This window comes from Oncorhynchus nerka, linkage group LG5 (assembly GCF_034236695.1).
Source record: "Oncorhynchus nerka isolate Pitt River linkage group LG5, Oner_Uvic_2.0, whole genome shotgun sequence".
Classification (NCBI taxonomy): domain Eukaryota; kingdom Metazoa; phylum Chordata; class Actinopteri; order Salmoniformes; family Salmonidae; genus Oncorhynchus; species Oncorhynchus nerka.
This window is the reverse complement of record NC_088400.1, coordinates 27,537,339-27,556,779: the sequence shown is the minus strand read 5'-3', so window position 1 is coordinate 27,556,779 and position 19,441 is coordinate 27,537,339. Positions and strand designations below refer to the sequence as shown.

General features: G+C 41.5%; 2 protein-coding genes and 1 non-coding gene across 4 annotated transcripts in view; all 3 read right to left on the bottom strand.

The window, feature by feature from the left end:
* LOC115129302 (fibroblast growth factor receptor-like 1) overlaps nt 1-4,851 on the bottom strand; it is a 50,905-nt gene extending 46,054 nt beyond the window's left edge. The window contains exons 1-12 of one of the 2 annotated variants that reach the window (XM_029659500.2): nt 4,777-4,851; nt 3,948-3,980; nt 3,721-3,774; nt 3,478-3,515; nt 3,260-3,306; nt 2,930-3,017; nt 2,696-2,733; nt 2,464-2,528; nt 2,201-2,242; nt 2,032-2,075; nt 1,629-1,675; nt 82-107 (exon numbers count right to left, since the gene is read on the bottom strand). The gene's annotated coding sequence lies outside the window, so the exon portion shown is untranslated. Of the gene's footprint in view, nt 1-81; nt 1,676-2,031; nt 2,076-2,173; nt 2,243-2,463; nt 2,529-2,695; nt 2,734-2,929; nt 3,018-3,259; nt 3,307-3,477; nt 3,516-3,720; nt 3,775-3,947; nt 3,981-4,776 lie in introns of both variants that reach the window. The other variant, XM_065018495.1, reaches the window with a different exon arrangement.
* Nucleotides 4,050-4,247, bottom strand: LOC115130001 (small nucleolar RNA SNORA74). The gene has a single exon (XR_003863720.1). It is a non-coding gene; the product is annotated as a small nucleolar RNA SNORA74 (small nucleolar RNA).
* Nucleotides 4,852-5,754: 903 nt separating the features above from the next.
* Nucleotides 5,755-15,516, bottom strand: LOC115129300 (stress-70 protein, mitochondrial-like). Its single transcript, XM_029659499.2, has 17 exons — nt 15,208-15,516; nt 13,638-13,696; nt 13,417-13,504; nt 12,973-13,154; nt 12,729-12,853; nt 12,524-12,597; nt 10,064-10,170; nt 9,784-9,946; nt 9,577-9,669; nt 9,028-9,237; nt 8,720-8,947; nt 8,504-8,608; nt 8,276-8,393; nt 7,803-7,897; nt 7,572-7,664; nt 7,257-7,397; nt 5,755-7,054 (listed from the first exon to the last, which is right to left on the bottom strand). Exons 1-17 carry the CDS (start codon nt 15,286-15,288, stop codon nt 6,965-6,967), a joined length of 2,052 nt encoding a protein of 683 aa, XP_029515359.1. The 5' UTR covers nt 15,289-15,516; the 3' UTR covers nt 5,755-6,964.
* Nucleotides 15,517-19,441: the final 3,925 nt, after the last annotated feature.

Sequence of the window (19,441 nt, the reverse complement as noted above, 5' to 3'; positions counted from 1 at the left end):
ACTAGACAATAAGTAGGTGATAAATGTCATCATCACTGCACAGTACATATCTTTCAGCTACAGAACCTCAACCATCCTCACCTTGAAATCATAGCTGGCAAGTTGTCCTGAAATGCAAAGAAATCTAATTAGTTATAATAAATACTACGCAGATAGTAACAGCCATTAGAAAATGTGCTCAGCGTTAACTAGTCTTCACCAACAGTAAGAAAGCTGGGTTAAAGCTATAAAGCTCTCATCACAGCGACAGATTAGTTTCAACATATTACAAGTAAAAGTGTCTCAGGTCTTCTAGTCAGATTGTTGTAGATGGAGACTACTTCAAACTGTGCCAAAGTCCTGGGTTATTCTCCCAAGGAAAAGAGATCACCAACGAGGAAGTAGCCTCTGCCATGATTATGAGTACAGCTTGGGTCCAATTTTTTTTATTTCACCTTTATTTAACCAGGTAGGCTAGTTGAGAACAAGTTCTCATTTGCAACTGCGACCTGGCCAAGATAAAGCATAGCAGTGTGAACAGACAACACAGAGTTACACATGGAGTAAACAATTAACAAGTCAATAACACAGTAGAAAAAAAATGGGCAGTCTATATACAATGTGTGCAAAAGGCATGAGGTAGGCGAATAATAAAATTTTGCAGATTAACACTGGAGTGATAAATGATCAGATGGTCATGTACAGGTAGAGATATTGGTGTGCAAAAGAGCAGAAAAGTAAATAAATAAAACAGTATGGGAATGAGGTAGGTGAAAATGGGTGGGCTATTTACCAATAGACTAAGTACAGCTGCAGCGATCGGTTAGCTGCTCGGATAGCTGATGTTTGAAGTTGGTGAGGGAGATAAAAGTCTCCAACTTCAGCGATTTTTGCAGTTCGTTCCAGTCACAGGCAGCAGAGTACTGGAACGAAAGGCGGCCAAATGAGGTGTTGGCTTTAGGGATGATCAGTGAGATACACCTGCTGGAGCGCGTGCTACGGATGGGTGTTGCCATCGTGACCAGTGAACTGAGATAAGGCGGAGCTTTACCTAGCATGGACTTGTAGATGACCTGGAGCCAGTGGGTCTGGCGACGAATATGTAGCGAGGGCCAGCCGACTAGAGCATACAAGTCGCAGTGGTGGGTGGTATAAGGTGCTTTGGTGACAAAACGGATGGCACGGTGATAGACTGCATCCAGTTTGCTGAGTAGAGTGTTGGAAGCCATTTTGTAGATGACATCGCCGAAGTCGAGGATCGGTAGGATAGTCAGTTTTACTAGGGTAAGCTTGGCGGCGTGAGTGAAGGAGGCTTTGTTGCGGAATAGAAAGCAGACTCTTGATTTGATTTGCGATTGGAGATGTTTGATGTGAGTCTGGAAGGAGAGTTTGCAGTCTAGCCAGACACCTAGGTACTTATAGATATCCACATATTCAAGGTCGGAACCATCCAGGGTGGTGATGCTAGTCGGGCATGCGGGTGCAGGCAGCGGTCGGTTGAAAAGCATGCATTTGGTTTTACTCGCGTTTAAGAGCAGTTGGAGGCCACGGAAGGAGTGCTGTATGGCATTGAAGCTCGTTTGGAGGTTAGATAGCACAGTGTCCAATGACGGGTCCAAAAGACAACCCACATGTTATAGGTACATTACCTTTAAATCAAGCCATCGAATCCTGTCGAAGTAAATCACTGCTTTGTCTGGAAGATGAAGGAAACGGATATGAACAATAGATGAAAGTTGACTGAGTCAGGAAAGAACTGTGCTCCGGGTTCTTCACAAGTGAGTAAAGTTATCAATGCAGTACATGTGTGATGTTAAGCTACAATCATTCGAACCCATTCATAGCTTGAATGGAGCTGTGGCATCCCACTAAAGTGTAAGTCTACCTGATAAGTAAAATAAAGTCCTTATAAAATACTATGCACAGTAACAGTCACTAAACTGTGCTCAGCATTGACAAGTCTTCAACAGTAAGGCTTGGTTAAAGTTATGAAGCTCTCATCAGTGCACTGTACCATTTGGGTTCAGAAATCCCCGATTTAAAAGTAATTACCTTATAGCGACTCCATCAATCCAGCCCAAGCATCTCCATTATTCCTGAGGAAAAGAGTCAGTCATTCAGGAAGAGTTGTGCTCAGGGTTCCAAAGGTTCTTCACTAGACATCAAGTAGGTGAGAAATGTCATCACTGCACACCTTTTAGTATAATTGATCCAGCCTCACCTTCAATGCCATTGTAAAGTAATATTTCGTAGTCAGGTTTCCCTGAAAAACCAAAACAATTGCGTTAGGAATGATCAAAGTCCTTACAGCACAAACACAATGTAGCGGCCGTAACAGCCATTACAAACGTGCTCAGATTTGAAAAGTCGTCACCAGCAGTAAGAAAGCTGGGTTAAAGCTATAATGCTTGCATCACTGCACAGCATGTTTATGGAAGTAACGTTTGGGTTGGAGAACCACCTCAGATGTTTAGAGTGCATTACCTTGCAGCGACTCCAAATAAGCCACCAAAACAGCCTAAGCATCTCCAGTCTCATCTACATTATTCCTGAGGAAAGGAGAAAGCCTATGAGCAACATATACAAGGACAGACAGTAAGAGTCATTCAGGAAGAGTTGTGCTCAGGGTTCCGAAGGTTCTTCACTAGACATCAAGTAGGTGATACATGTCATCACTGCACAGTACATGTCTTAGTAAAATAATGCCCATCGTCACCTTGAATAGTTGAAGCATTCCGTAGTTGGCAAGTAGTCCTGAAATGCAAAGATATTGAATTAGTAATAATAAATACTCTACACAGTAACAGCCATTACAAAAATGTGTTCAGAGTTAACTAGTCTTCACCAACAGTAAGAAAGCTGGGTTAAAGCTATAAAGCTCTCATCAGCACACATTAAGTTATGACAGTACCATTTGGGTTCAAAAATCAACATGTTCAAAGGTCATTACCTTGCACTTGGTCTGGCCTGGAGTTTAGGGAGTCACCTGCAGGATGCATAGGTCTATATACCCCATTCAAGTCCAGACAGGAACAATCCTGTTGAGGTACACAAACATCTCATTACACAGCAACACATTAGTTTAGTTTCAACATATTACAAGAAAAAGTGTCTCAGGTCTTCTAGTCAGATTGTTGTAGATGGAGACTACTTCAAACTGTGCCAAAGTCCTGGGTTATTCTCCCAAGGAAAAGAGATCACCAACGAGGAAGTAGCCTCTGCCATGATTATGAGTACAGCTTGGGTCCAAAAGACAATCCACATGGTATAGGTACATTACCTTTAACTAAAGCCATCAAATCCTGTCAAAGCAATCCAATGCTTTGTCTGAAAGATGAAGGAAAACATTAATATATACACAGAATGTAGACGTGAGGTATTCAGGAACGAAGTGTGCTCAGGGTTCCGAAGGTTCTTCACTAGACAATAAGTAGGTGATAAATGTCATCATCACTGCACAGTACATGTCTTTTGGCTATAATTCTGATCCATCCTCACCTTCAATTGAGTTGTAAAGTAATATTTCAGTTGACTCCCTTGAAACAAAATAATTTAGTTAGGAATGATCAAAGTCCTTACAGCACAAACACAATGTAGCGGCCATAACAGCCATTAACATGCTCAGAATTGAAAAGTCGTCACCGCCAGTAAGAAAGCTGGGTTAAAGCTATAATGCTCGCATCACTGCACATTAAAGTACTTGTTCATGGAGTTTCGCTACAACTACTGAGACGTCCTCACCTTCAAAACATTGTATAGAGTTGAAGAGACTTTAATTGAGAGATGAAGGTTTTCCTGAAATGCAAAGAAAGAATGCTTAGACATTGCGCTACAAGCCATATAAATATAAGCAAGTAATATGTAGACAAGCATAGAGAATTGTGCTGTGTCAAAGGTTGATCACCATACACAAAAATGTGTTAAATCACTGCACAGAACATACCCATTTACAATATTCTTATTCTCACCTTCAATAGTTGAAATTCATTCAGCAGGATTTCCTGAAATAATAAATGAGTAGAATATAAATTCACTAGTAACTACAAATGTGGCTGTATTAAATACAAATATTTGTTAGCCCTTCTACTAGGGTTGCCCCAGTGTGGGTACAGCCCACTCAAGAGGGGCACAGCTCCGCTACAGCTCAGCAGCAACAGCCACTAAAACAGTGTCTGCTGTACCAAGTTACATTAGCTGAGCCTTTCTCTCCCAGCAGTGTAACACTAACTCAGGCATGGGGCTGGCCTGTACAGCTGACTACTACTGGGTCACGAATTAGCCATAGTGTTTTTTTGTAAGTCCAGAATGTTAGGAAGTGGGAAACAGTTCCCTTGAAGGGGATCAAGTTATTCCCACTTGCAGCTCTTCCATATCTACTAACATGTCTAGGTAAGAAGTATTACTTCTGACAAAGCACTATGAAACAAAAAGGTACCGAATGACTGTTTTAGCCAACTTGGCCGACATTTTGCGTGGCACCACGTGTCATCTCGGCCTTGCATGTGAAACTTGCCAATTATTTAGGTAACGTTAGTTAGCCTTACCAACTTGCCTCTCAAACAGGCAATCGTAAAATGGCAGCCATTGAAACTAGTAACTACCTGAACAAGGTAACGTTATTCGTATATTTAAGTTAGTTAACTAACTTGGCGTTTAGCCAGCAGTTTTTTAAATTAACATTCCTACCTTGCCCCTGCAAGTTCCACACAATTGTGTTATTTAGCTAACGTTAGCTACAACGTTGTCATTAATAACTGGATTTTCATTCAAACTGTCCTAAAAGCAGGAAACGCTTACCAGACGACAAATAAACACTTCCTTCATTGTCATGTCAGAGAAAAAAGGACTGAAATCTTGCCCCTTGCAAATTTATAGTCCTGTTGGCACCATAGACTTACAGATCCGCTGTGAATTGTGGGATAGGTCTATACCTCCAAGAAAGAAACGTTGGCGCTGTGACCTTATGCCGCGTTCAAACCTACTGGGAATTTAGGAATATTTTACTTCAATGTATTAATTGAAGGGGGGGGGTCCGAATGGGAGAAATCGATTGTAACAGTCATCCAACTCGGGATCTCGGGCCTCCTAGAGCTCCGACTATCCGACCTGAAGATCACTGGCATCTATTTTTCCAAGTTCCCAGTTGTTTTGAACGCGGTAATGCCCGAGTTGGATGACCATTCAATTTTTTTCTTCCGAGTTCCCAGATGTTTTGAACACACTGAAGTCGAAGATTTACGAGTTCCCAGTTGTCTTGAATGCGGCAATAAACTGCCCGCTTTCCCGGCGAGTCGTAGTGGGAGGACAACACGTCATCGCGTGACGCAGTTTACTACGATATTATTTATTTTTTAAACGTAACCTTTGTTTAACTAGGTAAGTCAGTTAAGAGCAAATTCTTATTTACACCGGCCAAACCCCGACCAATTGTGCGCCGCCTTATGGGCTAACAAATAATCACGACCGGTTGTGATATAGCCTGGATATGATTGTTATATCAATATTCATAAATATTTGCGCATTAAAGCGTTTCCACCGACAATTCTCGCATAAGGAATTTTACCACATTATCGAGTGTATTTTATCGATATTTGTAAAGTTCACCGATTTCGGTGGAAACATTTTTTATCCGACATTTTATTCGCATAAAAAGGGTGGATGGAAACCTGGTTAATGGCTGTGACAAATACATTTGGCTTGACTCCACATCATCTGCCTCAGTCCCAGCAAAAGTACAATGAATGTATTGCCAATTTCTCATATCCAAAACCACTGTTGAAATGTAGAATTTTATTAGGAAAGTTAGCAACAGTAATTGAGAACCCAAATATCAAATCAATCTAAAATTTGACAATAAATCCACCTCATACCAGACTGGTTATTTTCTCCTTTTCACAGACTACTGCTGCCAATTATATCTGTCAGATAGGCAGCAGCTCAAACATCATACAATAGTTATGGCAAAACAAAATCTATTTGTATGCATGGTAGCTTCTAATCATTCTCTCAGCTTATACCCATGACAAAGTCAAGAAGAATGAGTGCTCTTCTGTACTGAATGGAATAACAAATAAAGATTCAAAAGAATAGAAATAAAACCCTGCAGCTGTATTGTCGTATTATACATCTTTAACCACACACACACACGCTACTCATATCACTGTACATATGCCAACTGTTTTCATAGAGCAGATAAACAGGATGGAGCTAGAGAAATGCCAAGCTTCTTCTATTGCATTTCCACTGTTGTCTAGACCAGCAGAGCTACATGGAAAAATGAAACCCAAAATGGCGTCACAGTCAGACTAACACAATTGCTATAAACAGTTCACTACTTCACAACAGATACAAATAATTTTTCTTAAAATGGACAGGATATATAGTCTATCACAATTAAATTACAAAGGGGTGGAGGAACATACACTGAGAATAGTTACATGCACACACTAATGAGATTATTCTGGATAGTCAGATTAATATAATAGTTCCATTTAAACATTTACAAGCTTTGCAAGAAGAACAATTTCCCTAATAATCACGTTTACATGGACACATGAAATCAGGCTACCCGATGGCACTCGGGTAGAAAATCAGCAATCAAAATATTCTACCACCACATATATGATTCCGAAGACGCATACATTCAGTTGTTTCCGAACTCTCACTTCGCCGATTACAAAATGTTTACATGTCCTGATGTTTTAATCAGCGTATGCTTACTTTGATTTTGACCTTACGCCGATTATGATAAGCAGAGTAAGGTGTTTACATGACTATTGCGTAATCTGCCTCCTGCCATAATCTGTTTAATATCAAATTATTACTGTGCATGTAAATGTACTCAATGACATATACAGTATACTTTTTACTGCAAAAACACAGCATGTGAGAATGACTAGAATACAATAGCTGCCACTCAGGACAACAGGTCTACAATCCCAAGCCCATCAGTCCATGTCTCCAGACAACCACAAGTGCAAAGGTTTCACTGCTGGCCTTCCTTCTTCTCTCCAGTTCCACCTTCTGACGATGACGATCCAGAGCCGCCGTTGCTACCTTCCCTCTCTGATGCCATCTGTGACCAAATGGAGAAAAGCTGGTTAATAAATATAACAGCAATATATCAATTGACCCATTGTGAAAGAATGTTTAGACTCTTAATTGACAAGCTAAGCAACCAATCCAGGCTTCTTCCAGGCTGGCCACAATCCTTTACAAATGCAAGTGAAAAAAAAAAAAAAAACTACTGGACAATGTTGGGGTGCTGAAATAATTACCTTCTTATAAGCCATTTCGAAGAGTTTGAGTGATGCCTGCTGAAGGGTGGTGGCAGCCTGTTTGATGTTTTCGCCAGTCTCTTCATCCTTCCGTGACAGCAAGTCTCTCACTTTGGCAATCTCTTCCTTTAGTTTGTTGCACTGAAAAATGGGGAACAAACTCAAATACTAGGACTACTGGAATTTCCTGATATTTGGGATTGTTTGGGATGTTTCAAAGGCATAGTTATGTACATTTTGCTGTTCAGTGTCCTTGGGTTTTTGTAAAAAGCTTTAAAAATCCTATGTATTATTATAATAAAATGTCCCACATACCTCATCAGTAGGGAGCTGATCCTTGAACTCCTCCATCTTGGATTCAGTGTCATGGACGATGCCCTCGGCCTGGTTAACAGCCTCAACACGGTCCTAGGCAAAAACAAACAGGACACAAAGGATTACTGTCAGCATTTAGTCATACCTTATTCAAAACACAGCCCAACTCCAGCTGGGGATGTAACTGATAAAAGTTCAAACGGACAGCTGATAAGAGAATGTCAAACCTACCTTTCGCCTCCGGTCCTCCTCTGCGTACTTCTCTGCGTTCTTAACCATGTTTTCAATGTCGTCCTTGCTGAGGCCACCAGAGGACTGGATAACAACTGGAGAAGTGAAGGAGAAGCAGTGTAAAGTAAAAATACATTACTGAAATCCTACTTTTATTTATCAGTTATTTTACCAGGTAAGTTGACTGAGAATACGTTCTCATTTGCAGCCACGACCTGGGGAATAGTTACAGGGGAGAGGAAGGGGATGAATGAGCCAATTGTAAACTGGGGATTATTTGGTGACCGTGATGGTTTGAGGGCCAGATTGGGAGTTTAGCCAGGACACCGGGGTTAACACCCCTACTTTTACGATAAGTGCCATGCGATTTTTAATGACCTCAGAGTCTGGACACCCGTTTAACGTCCCATCCGAAAGACGGCACCCTACACAGAAAGCATGCATTTCAAGGGCAGGTTGTTTGATGATCTTACTCTGCTGTTCGCGGCCTGTGCCCTTGTCTTTGGCAGAGACGTGGACGATTCCATTGGCGTCAATGTCGAAGCAGACTTCGATCTGGGGTACTCCACGTGGGGCAGGGGGGATTCCAACCTGCATGAACGAAACATCAGTAAGACATTGTTTACATCAGATACACCAGAGAATCTAAAGATATCCCATTTAAATTGAGTTAGTATGAATCAGCTAGGAAGGACACTTACCAGAGTGAACTGTCCCAGGATCTTGTTGTCTGCTGCCATCTCCCTCTCCCCTTGGCACACCTTGATCTCCACCTGGGACTGACCATCAGCTGCTGTTGAGAACACCTGAACGAGGAGGAGGAATGCATCAGTACCACTGATGAGGTAAGACAATGAAGTATATACAATTAATTTAGGTTTCACCAGCCAGAACAAATTTGGATTTTTGTCCCGCACCTGGCCCTTCTTGGTGGGAATGGTTGTGTTCCTGTTGATGAGTTTGGTGAACACCCCTCCGAGGGTCTCGATACCGAGAGACAGTGGTGTGACATCCAGAAGGAGCACATCAGTAACATCTCCAGCCAGAACACCTCCCTGGATGGCAGCTCCAATGGCCACAGCCTCATCTGGGTTGACTGACTTGCTGGGAGCACGGCCAAACAGGTCTTGGACTGTCTGCTGGACCTGAGAGGAGACCGTAGAATGGAGGGTCAGAGAGGGGCAAAGCATGATGAGGTGGGATAGAAACTGGGAGATCTGCTCACCTTGGGCATACGGGACATGCCACCGACCAGAAGCACCTCTCCGATGTCCCCCTTGGAGACCTCAGCGTCCTGCATGGCCTTCTGGCAGGGAGCCACTGTCCTGCGGATCAGGTCAGACACAATGCCCTCAAACTGGGAGCGGGTCAACTTCATGTTCAAGTGCTTGGGGCCAGAGGCATCCATGGTCAGGTAGGGCAGATTGATGTCGGTCTGTGGGAGAAAAAGTCTCCATAAATGTTTTATATCAAGATTGAGAGGGAGGTAACATATACAGGTTTTACATATTGCATCATCCATACTTGAACTATCTTACATTTAGATGATGGACAGCCTAGCTCAGAGGAGTGATGCAGTGGAATGTGATGTTTGTTCTACTAGAGCTGCCCCCGTGTGAGGGTACAGCTAGTGGTTACAGATCTTACAACACAAACCATGAGGGTCAAGGGACTGTATAAAATACAAGCAAGCCATTTCTATTGACCAAGATCTTGTTTATTCTTATCATTAGCTTGGCAATGAAATAAATGTCTGCTGTGGGATGAAACTCACCTGCAGGGATGATGACAGTTCACATTTGGCTTTCTCGGCTGCCTCCCTTACTCTCTGCAGAGCCATGCTGTCTTTGGTCAGGTCAACTCCAGACTGGAAGGAGAAACCAAAGGTTTGATAAAAATGGCTGGCTTGAATGTGGCAGATGTGCTTGGTCAGATAAAGGTATCACATAGTTCTTTGTCCAGGATACTTCCTCCTTCTCACCTCCCTCTTGAACTCCTTCACAATGTGGGTCAGTAGGTGCTGGTCAAAGTCCTCTCCACCCAAAAAGGTGTCTCCGTTTGTGGACTTCACCTCAAACACACCCTTCTGGATCTCAAGGACAGAGATGTCAAAGGTGCCACCTCCCAGGTCATAGACGGCAATGCTGCAAGTCAGGGACAGGTGTGAAACATGAGCTAAAAGCATGGATAAAAATAAGGTCACGGTCATTGCTTAGGTGTCGTCGAAGTTTTCCAGCAGTTTGTAGGGTTGTTATACTTACATTCTGTCCTGAGTCTTGTCCAGACCGTAGGCCAGAGCAGCAGCAGTGGGCTCATTGATGACTCGCAGCACATTCAGCCCAGCAATCTGACCAGCATCCTTTGTGGCCTGTAAACAAAATGACCTACTCATTACACAGCGTTTTTCATTAGTGCCGGCTGTCGGCTATTCAGCCGGTTAGACTCATTTTCAGCCTGCTACATTTTCCGCCTTCATATTATTTAGGCTACTTTTAATTTAAAGTTTCAATTCGTTAGTCCGTGAATGAACATATGCATCTTCTAGCGATCAATTGATAGGGCATGCACCTGTCAGTCACAAAGCGAACGATGGCAGGGAAGCACAGCAGAGAGGAAGAGGCGAAGTGAGAAGTTTCACTCTTGCCAAAATAAGCCAACTGCGTTTCTATGGGCTTATTTTGGACCTAAGCGTGTCGCCTACCTTCCTGCCTTTGGAACAACAGCTCCCATTGTTAGGGCGGAGACGTGAGCATATTGTCATTACATACAGATGTGGTTGCATTCTGGTCCAAATATGATGGTCCTTTGGTCTGATGAGTCCAAATGTGAGATCTTTGGTTCCAACCACCGTGTCTTTCTGCGACGCAGAGTAGGTGAACGGATGATCTCTGCATGCGTGGCTCCCAGCATGAAGGAGGTGGTGTGATGGTGCTTTCCTGGTGATTTATTTAGAATTCAAGGCACACTTAACCAGCATGGCTACCACAGCATTCTGCAGCAATACGCCATGCCATCTGGTTTGTGCTTAGTGGGACTATCATTTGTTTTTCAACAGGACAATGACCCAACACACTTAAGGCTGTGTAAGGGCTATTTGACCAAGGAGAGTGATGGAGTGCTGCATCAGTTGACCTGGCCTACACAATCACCCAACCTCAACCCAGTTGAGATGGTTTGGGATGAGTTGGACTGCAAAGTGAAGGAAAAGCAGCCAAGAAGTGCTCAGCATATGTGGGAACTCATTCAAGACCGTTGGAAAAGTATTCCTCATGAAGCTGCTTGAGACATTGTAAGCAAAGCAAAGCTGTCATCAAGGCAAAGGGTGGCAACTTTGAAGAATCTCAAATATATTTGGATTTGTTTAACACTTTTTTGGTTACTACACGATTTCATGTGTGTTATTTCATAGTTGACATCTTCACTATTATTCTACCATGTAGAAAATCATACAAATAAAGTAAAACCCTTGAATGAGTAGGTGTGTCAACTTTTGACTGGGTCTGTATATAGTGTTTAATATGTATTTTATATTGTATTATACATGGCGCATTTGGAAAAGAGACCTAGGTCTCAATAGGTCTTTCCTGTCAAAATAGGTTAAATGAAAAAATAAGAAATTTTAGTAATTGAAATTGTAAAGTCATGTCTTTCTACACAATATCACAAGAAATGTTTCTAATCTGGGAGTTAAAGATCTTTTTCAGAGCTTATCCGATTGGTCAAAAGTAGAGGCTGACTGATTATGATTTTTCAACACAGCCACCGATTATTGGAGGACCGAAAAAAGCTGATACCGATTAATCGGCCAATTTTTATATATATTTGTAATAATGACAATTACAACAATACTGAATGAACACTTATTTTAACTTAATATAATACATCAATAAAATCAATTTAGTCTCAAAAAAATAATGAAACATGTTCAATTTGGTTTAAATAATGCAAAAACAGTGTTGAAGAAAGTAAAAGTGCAATATGTGCCATGTAAAAAAACTAATGTTTAAGTTCCTTTCTCAGAATATGAGAAAGCTGGTGGTTCCTTTTAACATGAGTCTTCAATATTCCCAGTTAAGAAGTTTTAGGTTATAGGAATTCTAAGACTATTTCTCTAAATATACCATTTGTATTTCATATACCTTTGACTATTGGATGTTCTTATAGGCACTATAGTATTGCCAGCCTAATCTCGGGAGCTTGAAGTCATAAACAGCGCTGTGCTTGAAGCATTACGAAAAGCTTCTGGCAAACGGAGGAAAGTGCGGTTTGAATGAATGCTTACGAGCCTGCTGCTGCCTACAACCGCTCAGTCAGACTGCTCTATCAAATCAGACTTAATTATAATAAACAAACAAATACAAGCCTTAGGTCATTAATATGGTCAAATCCGGTCCAGTCTCCTCGTGGATTGCAATATAATCGGCATCCAAAAATGCAGAATACCTATTTTTAAGAAAACTTTAAAATCGTCCATTCCAATTAAATCGGTTGACCTCTTAAAAAAAAGAAGCCCAATTTGTAAAGAAAAAATCTGAATTGGGCTGCCTGTGTAAATGCAGCCAGACACAAATACACTGATCAAAGTTGAGGCTTGATAGAGCACCATTCTGTGAGTCAATGGCAAAGGCATAGCTAGTGACAAAGTGACTTTCGGTCACCAGTGTTTGCCAGTAATGAATGATTCAGCAGACAAAGTTGAAGAAATAAAGTAAGGCTGATACCTGTCTCTGGGAGTCATTGAAGTAGGCTGGCACAGTGACCACTGCATTCTTCACATTGTGACCCATGTAGTTCTCTAAAACCAGGACAATGTTACAATGAGTGCATGCTTTTTTTTAGCACACAGACAGGGGTAGTTGGTAACAGAGAATTGGCATGCTAGTTCCCCCTACGGGGGCAATGAACACTAATTGATAGGTAGATTACCTGCTGTCTCCTTCATCTTCATCAGCACGAAGGCACCAGCCTGGCTGGGGGAGTAGAGCTTTCCATGGGCCTCGACCCAGGCATCACCATTGGAAGCACGGACAATCTTGTAGGGCACGTTCCTCCTGTGAAGCCACAAAGAGAAACCTGTCATGAATTTATCTACACCTCAAAATCATTTCCAACTAATGATTCCTTACAATGGCTAGTAAGGTATATAAGAGATATATAGCAAAACACTCACATGTCCTTCTGAACCTCTGCATCGTCGTAACGACGACCAATGAGACGCTTGGTGGCATAGAGGGTGTTGTTAGGGTTGGTGACTGCCTGTCTTTTGGCTGGCATGCCAACAAGTCTCTCGCCATCAGCTGTGAAGGCGACCACTGAAGGTGTTGTCCTTGCTCCCTCTGCATTCTCCAGTACCTGTCACAACAAACTAGTCAGTAACAGTCTAAAAAAACAACTATCAAAAGATGATTTCAAAGACGTTCTCTTCATCACACAGGTCAAACATTTGTAATTAAATCCCTGATGAAATGATAACCTGTGCTTCTACATCTGCATTGCTTGCTCTTTAGGGTTTTAGGTTGGGTTTCTGTATTAGCACTCCGTATGAGGGCTTTATAAATAAATGTGATAACATGCCAGAGGGTGACAACACTGCCATCTCAAAACATAAACTGACCTTTGCCTGTTTGCCCTCCATAACCGCCACACAGGAGTTTGTTGTACCCAGATCAATCCCAATCACTGATCCTTTGATTGCCTCTGATCTGGAAAACAAAGTAAATCAAGGTAAGCACAAATGGTCAGAGACGTTCTTGGATGCTATATTGATATTAATTAGTTTACATATTAGTTTACTTGGGAAACTTCAGGAAAGAAACTTCAGGAAAGAATACTCACGAATAGTCACATCTGGCCACAGACCTGAGAGCATCTTGCTGAAATCCATTCCAGCAAGCCTATGGGGAAAATATTGGTTAGCTACCATATCATGACTACTTATTAGTGAAATCTGTCCTTAACCCTTTTCAACCAATAAATGAAAACAAACTGGTATATTTTTAAATTAACACAGGGCATGGATGCACAATAATCCTAATGTGGTATAAAACATTGTCTATGAATGTACTTGTATTTATTAAGGAACCCCATTAGCCGCTGCCGTGTCTTCCTGGGGTCCAGCAACATGAAGGCAGTTAAGAATGAAATAGCTACATAGCTTGTCTAAAATGATGTTTGGTTATGACATTTGAACATCATGCCCTGGGACACCACAGTGATGGTCACAGGTGTTATTTTCACGATTAATGACGCCCCCCTTTATAACAAGACCTGCACATTTCATTAACTTATCTTACACAAAATAACAAGCCGCTTAAGGGTTTGAAACCACTTGCAATTCAATCACTTCAAGCAGGTAACGTTAACTATCTAGCCATTACTTGTCCCTTAGTAAGCTCCCACTATGGTCGCTAATGTACATTACTTGGTATGTCTATTCAGAAGAACAACACATGATATAGTTAAAGAAAACATCCTGGCCAACCCCGGCTTGGCGAACTGGCTACTGTAAATTAGCTAGTTATCTAACAGTACAACTAGTCACGCCTTGCCAAGCTAACATTAACTGGCTAGCTCTTCTTCTTGAACAGTTAGTTTTCCGATGTGACTATTGTTAAAACTTCTTCAGCATTGGTGGGTCCCCTGCGGGACGGTTGAGCTAACGGAGGCTAATGCGATTAGCATGTCGTTGTAAGTAACAAGAACATTTCCCAGGACTTTAGACATATCTGATATTGGCAGAAAGATTAATCTAACTGCACTGTCCAATTTACAGTAGCTATTACAGTGAAATAATGCCATGCTATTGTTCGAGGAAAGTGCACAGTTTTGAAAATGAAAAGTTATTGATAAATACATTAGGCACATTTGGGCAGTCTTGATACAACATTTTTAACAAAAATGCAATGATTTATTGGATCAGTCTTAAACGTTCTAAATTGCACCTGGGCTGGAATAATACATTTCAAAGATGATGGTACAAGAAAAACATTTGGTTTGTTCTTTGTATTATCTTTTACCAGATATGTGTTAAATGATCCTACATTCCTTTCACATTTCCACAAGCGTCAGTGTTTCCATTCAAATGGTACCAATAATATGCATGTCCTTGCTACAGGCAGTTAGATTTGGGTATGGGTATGTCATTTTAGGCAAAAATTGAAAAAAAAGGGGCCGATCCTTAAGAGGTTTAATTTAACTAGTATTTTTTCGGGATGGCAACTTTATCCATCAGATGGTACTCAGCTAGTAGCAAACGATGTTAACTAGCTACTTTAGCTGCGACATTTAACGTTAGCTAACGTTAGCTAGAACTAGCCATTACTACTTGATTAGTTATCCTTCATGTCCAATTACACCTATTGGAAACATTTAAACTAACATTATTTGTCAATTGTGGCTGATTTACCTTCTTTATCAAGGAGGACACACTTCTTGAGCAGTTTGGAGAGGGGAGAGACCTTGAAGCTGTTCTTGCAACACTCAACATTTTGACAATTCTGACTTTAAAATGGAGCCCCAATGAAAACCCAAGTTGTTGACTTTATATTGAATTTAAATTAACCCCGCTCTCTGTATATCTTATTTATCACGAAATATACAATTCCCAAGGTAAAACGAGGACTGTCTTTCTCCTGTCAGACCCGGTATGGTAGCACGACTGCTCTTCATTCAGCAACGCAGTTGACTTGAAACTACGATCTCGAATTATCCAACACATGGGTCGCTCTATGCATTGTGAAACTGACCCTTTTTAGTAGCCCAAAGATTGCCTGAGTCAAATTATTTATTTTGAAATAAAAATACTTTCCCCATGTATTATATTTAATTATCACAGACGAGATACTCACAGAACACCAGGAATGTATGTTTAGTGTGCAGTATGATTATTTTATATGATACATTCTGCTAAAACGTAAACATGATCAGACGCGGCCATCACACACCATGGGGTTTATGAAGGTCATTTTGAAAAAGGGGTGAACATTTTCACGAGAATTACATCAGTAATACCGGTGTCTGGTCTGATGAAACATCACCACATTTGGATAAAGTAACTACATTTTTAACGTTAATGAAAGTGCATGACCATATCAAGGGATCAGCCGACATTTTGTATTTCTGCATATTATTAATCTGTTTGACTCTATTGGACTTTACCTTACACTCTCGTGTGTGTCACCCTTTACAACACAGCTCATCAAACATGCATTAATGAAGAGCTGGCTATTATTTACCCCCTCTCTGATGTGGGCACAACTGGCAACAAAAACCCAACGGACACCAGAGATGTTAAACCCTTACAAGAAAGCGTCATTGGACATTTTTCAGTAGTTCAACTTTTACACCACAAGATGATGCACACGTCATGCGTTCTTCTTGTTGTTTGTATTGGCGAATCGCACCCATTTGACAGGTGCATACACCGCCACCTACTTCATTGGTCAAATCAAATTTTATTGGTCACGTTCACAAATTTAGCAGACGTTATTGTGGGTGTAGCGAAATGCTTGTGTTCCTTGCTCCAACAGTGAAGTAGTATCTAATAGTTCACAACAATACACACTAATCTGAAAGTAAAATAATGTAATTTAAAAATATATAAATATTAGGTCGAGCAATGTCGGAGTGGCATAGAAAACAGTATATACACATGGAATGAGTAAAGCATTATGTAAACATTATTTAAACATTTATGTAAGTTTGAAGTTCTTGCACTTTGTGATATGAAAAGGGGCAAAAGGACAGGGAAAATGGAAGAAAAAATTGCCACACCAACCCTTTACCTATTAAAACCCCACTACCCCATTCCACTACTTGGCCCTGTCTGGTCCTATATCAGACTGGCAGCCTGGGAAGACGGGACACTAGAGTTTAACACACCTTCTAACTCTTCTGCAGTAAAGTCTCACCTAAGTTCTTCTCTGCAGCTGCCATCACATCTATTTTCTGTGATTTACGTTCTATTTCTGCAGTACAGTTGATAACCATGGCTATGAACGCTGAGAAGCCAACCTTACAAAAGCACTGTAGCACTCTTAGGATCCCTCCTCCTCTACAACTCTCTTCACTGCCTCAGCACATGACACCTTCTGTACTACTCTGGCCTTGACCCTTTCTCTCACTGGACACTTCTGATCCCCAGTATCATTGGGGTGGCAGTGTAGCCTAGTGGTTAGAGTGTTGGACTAGTAACCAAAAGGTTGCAAGATTAAATCCCTGAGATGACAAGGTACAAATCGGTTGTTCTGCCCCTGAACAAGGCAATTAACCCACTGTTCCTAGGCTGTAATTGAAAATAAGAATGTGTTCTTATTGCCTAGTAAAATAAAAACATGGCTACCCCTACAGTTCCATGCCCTCCTGCACACTTCTCACATCTAGGAATCTCCCTCCTACACACTGTTTTAACATGGCCATAAGCTTGGCATCTGAAACACCTCAATGGGTTCGGGACAAAAGTTCTCACGGGATAATTGGCAAATCATAACTTGACTTTGTCGGGTAAAAAGACTGCATTAAAACTCAACAGGACAGACAGGGTCTTCTCTGTTTCACCACACTCTTCACCGGGTCTGCGTCACACCAAACGGTGGGCTTCACAGACACCAGGAATCTTCCATTTCAGTTGATCCTCTTCAAAACTTAATGCCACCCCAGTTGTGTGGTCCTCTTTCAGCACCAGTCTACTTTTGGCCCCACTCACCAACTACAACAATCAAATGTGAGATTGGCCTCTTCACAGGAGACAGTGACAGCAAAGAGACTGGATATAAGTTGCCTGCACTTCCATGTCAAATAGGCTACAATTGCTTTCTTACACATCCATTCACTGCATCCAAGGGGAGATAACTTCTCTCTCAATCTTGTTCCTGATTAAATGCATTGGGTCCTTAGGGCAGAGGAAAACATTACTGTATTACTTGACCATTGCCTTTAAAAGATTTTAGGATTTTAAGCATTTATACTATGAGGGAAAAAAACACTGCACCTTTCAGCAGTATCTAAGTGTTCCATAGTCTCACAGGCATGTTGGTTGCCCCTGTAGAACATCAGAGAAAAGGGTGGAACCTGCACACTGACTGCTATAACTCAGACAAACAGCATGCGATGAGACCTGTGAGACCAAATGAAGTTGTCCCGAACCACAGATCTAGGATCACACTCCCATCGCCTACCCCCATTCTTAACCTTAGCCCCAAAGTGGATAAAAAAAATCTCTTGCCCAGTATCTGTGGTTTAGTTTAGAGGTACATTACCACCCTATTCTAGGGAGCTAGGGAAGTGACCAATGTGTCTTGTGTGGACACGCTTCCTGAAGAGATGGCGTTATGTAGGCTAACTACAGTTGAAGTCAGAAGTTTACATACACCTTAGCCAAATACATTTAAACTCAGTTTTTCACAATTCCTGACATTTAATCCAAGTAAAAATTCCCTGTCTTAGGTCAGTTAGGATCACCACTTTATTTTAAGAATGTGAAATGTCAGAATAATAGTAGAGCGAATTATTTATTTCAGCTTTTATTTCTTTCATCACATTCCCAGTGGGTCAGAAGTTTACATACACTCAATTAGTATTTAGTAGCATTGCCTTTAAATTGTTTAACTTGGGTCAAACGTTTTGGGTAGCCTTCCACAAGCTTCCCACAATAAGTTGGGTGAATGTTGGCCCATTCCTCCTGACAGAGCTGGTGTAACTGAGTCAGGTATGTGGGTCTCCTTATTCGCACACACTTTTTCAGTTCTGCCCACAAAACTTCTATGGGATTGAGGTCAGGGCTTTGTGATGGCCACTCCAATACCTGGACTTTGTTGTCCTTAAGCCATTTTGCCACAACTTTGGAAGTATGCTTGGGGTCATTGTCCATTTGGAAGACCCATTTGCGACCAAGCTTTAACTTCCTGACTGATGTCTTGAGATGCTGCTTCAATATATCCAAATAATTTCCCTTCCTCATGATGTCACCTATTTTGTGAAGTGCACCAGTCCCTCCTGCAGCAAAGCACCCCCACAACATAATGCTGCCACCCCCCGTGCTTCACGGTTGGGATGGTGTTCTTCGGCTTGCAAGCCTCCCCCTTTTCCCTCCAAACATAACGATGGTCATTATGGCCAAACAGTTCTATTTTTGTTTCATCAGACCAGAGGACATTTCTCCAAAAAGTACGATCTTTGTCCCCATGTGCAGTTTTTTATGGCGGTTTTGGAGCAGTGGCTTCTTCCTTGCTGAGCGGCCTTTCAGGTTACGCCAATATAGGACTCATTTTCCTGTGGATATAGATAATTTTGTACCGGTTTCCTCCAGCATCTTCACAAGGTCCTTTGCTGTTGTTCTGGGATTGATTTGCACTTTTTGCACCAAAGTACATTCATCTCTAGGAGACAGAACGCGTCTTCTTCCTGAGCGGTATGATTGCTGCGTGGTCCCATGGTGATTATACTTGCGTACTATTGTTTGTACAGAGGAACATGGTACCTTCAGGCGTTGGACCAGACTTGTGGAGGTCTACAATTTTTTTCGGAGAACTTGGCTGATTTCTTTTGATTTTTCCCATGATGTCAAGCAAAGAGGCACTGAGTTTGAAGGTCGGCCTTGAAATACATCCACAGGTACACCTCCAATTGACTCAAATGATGTC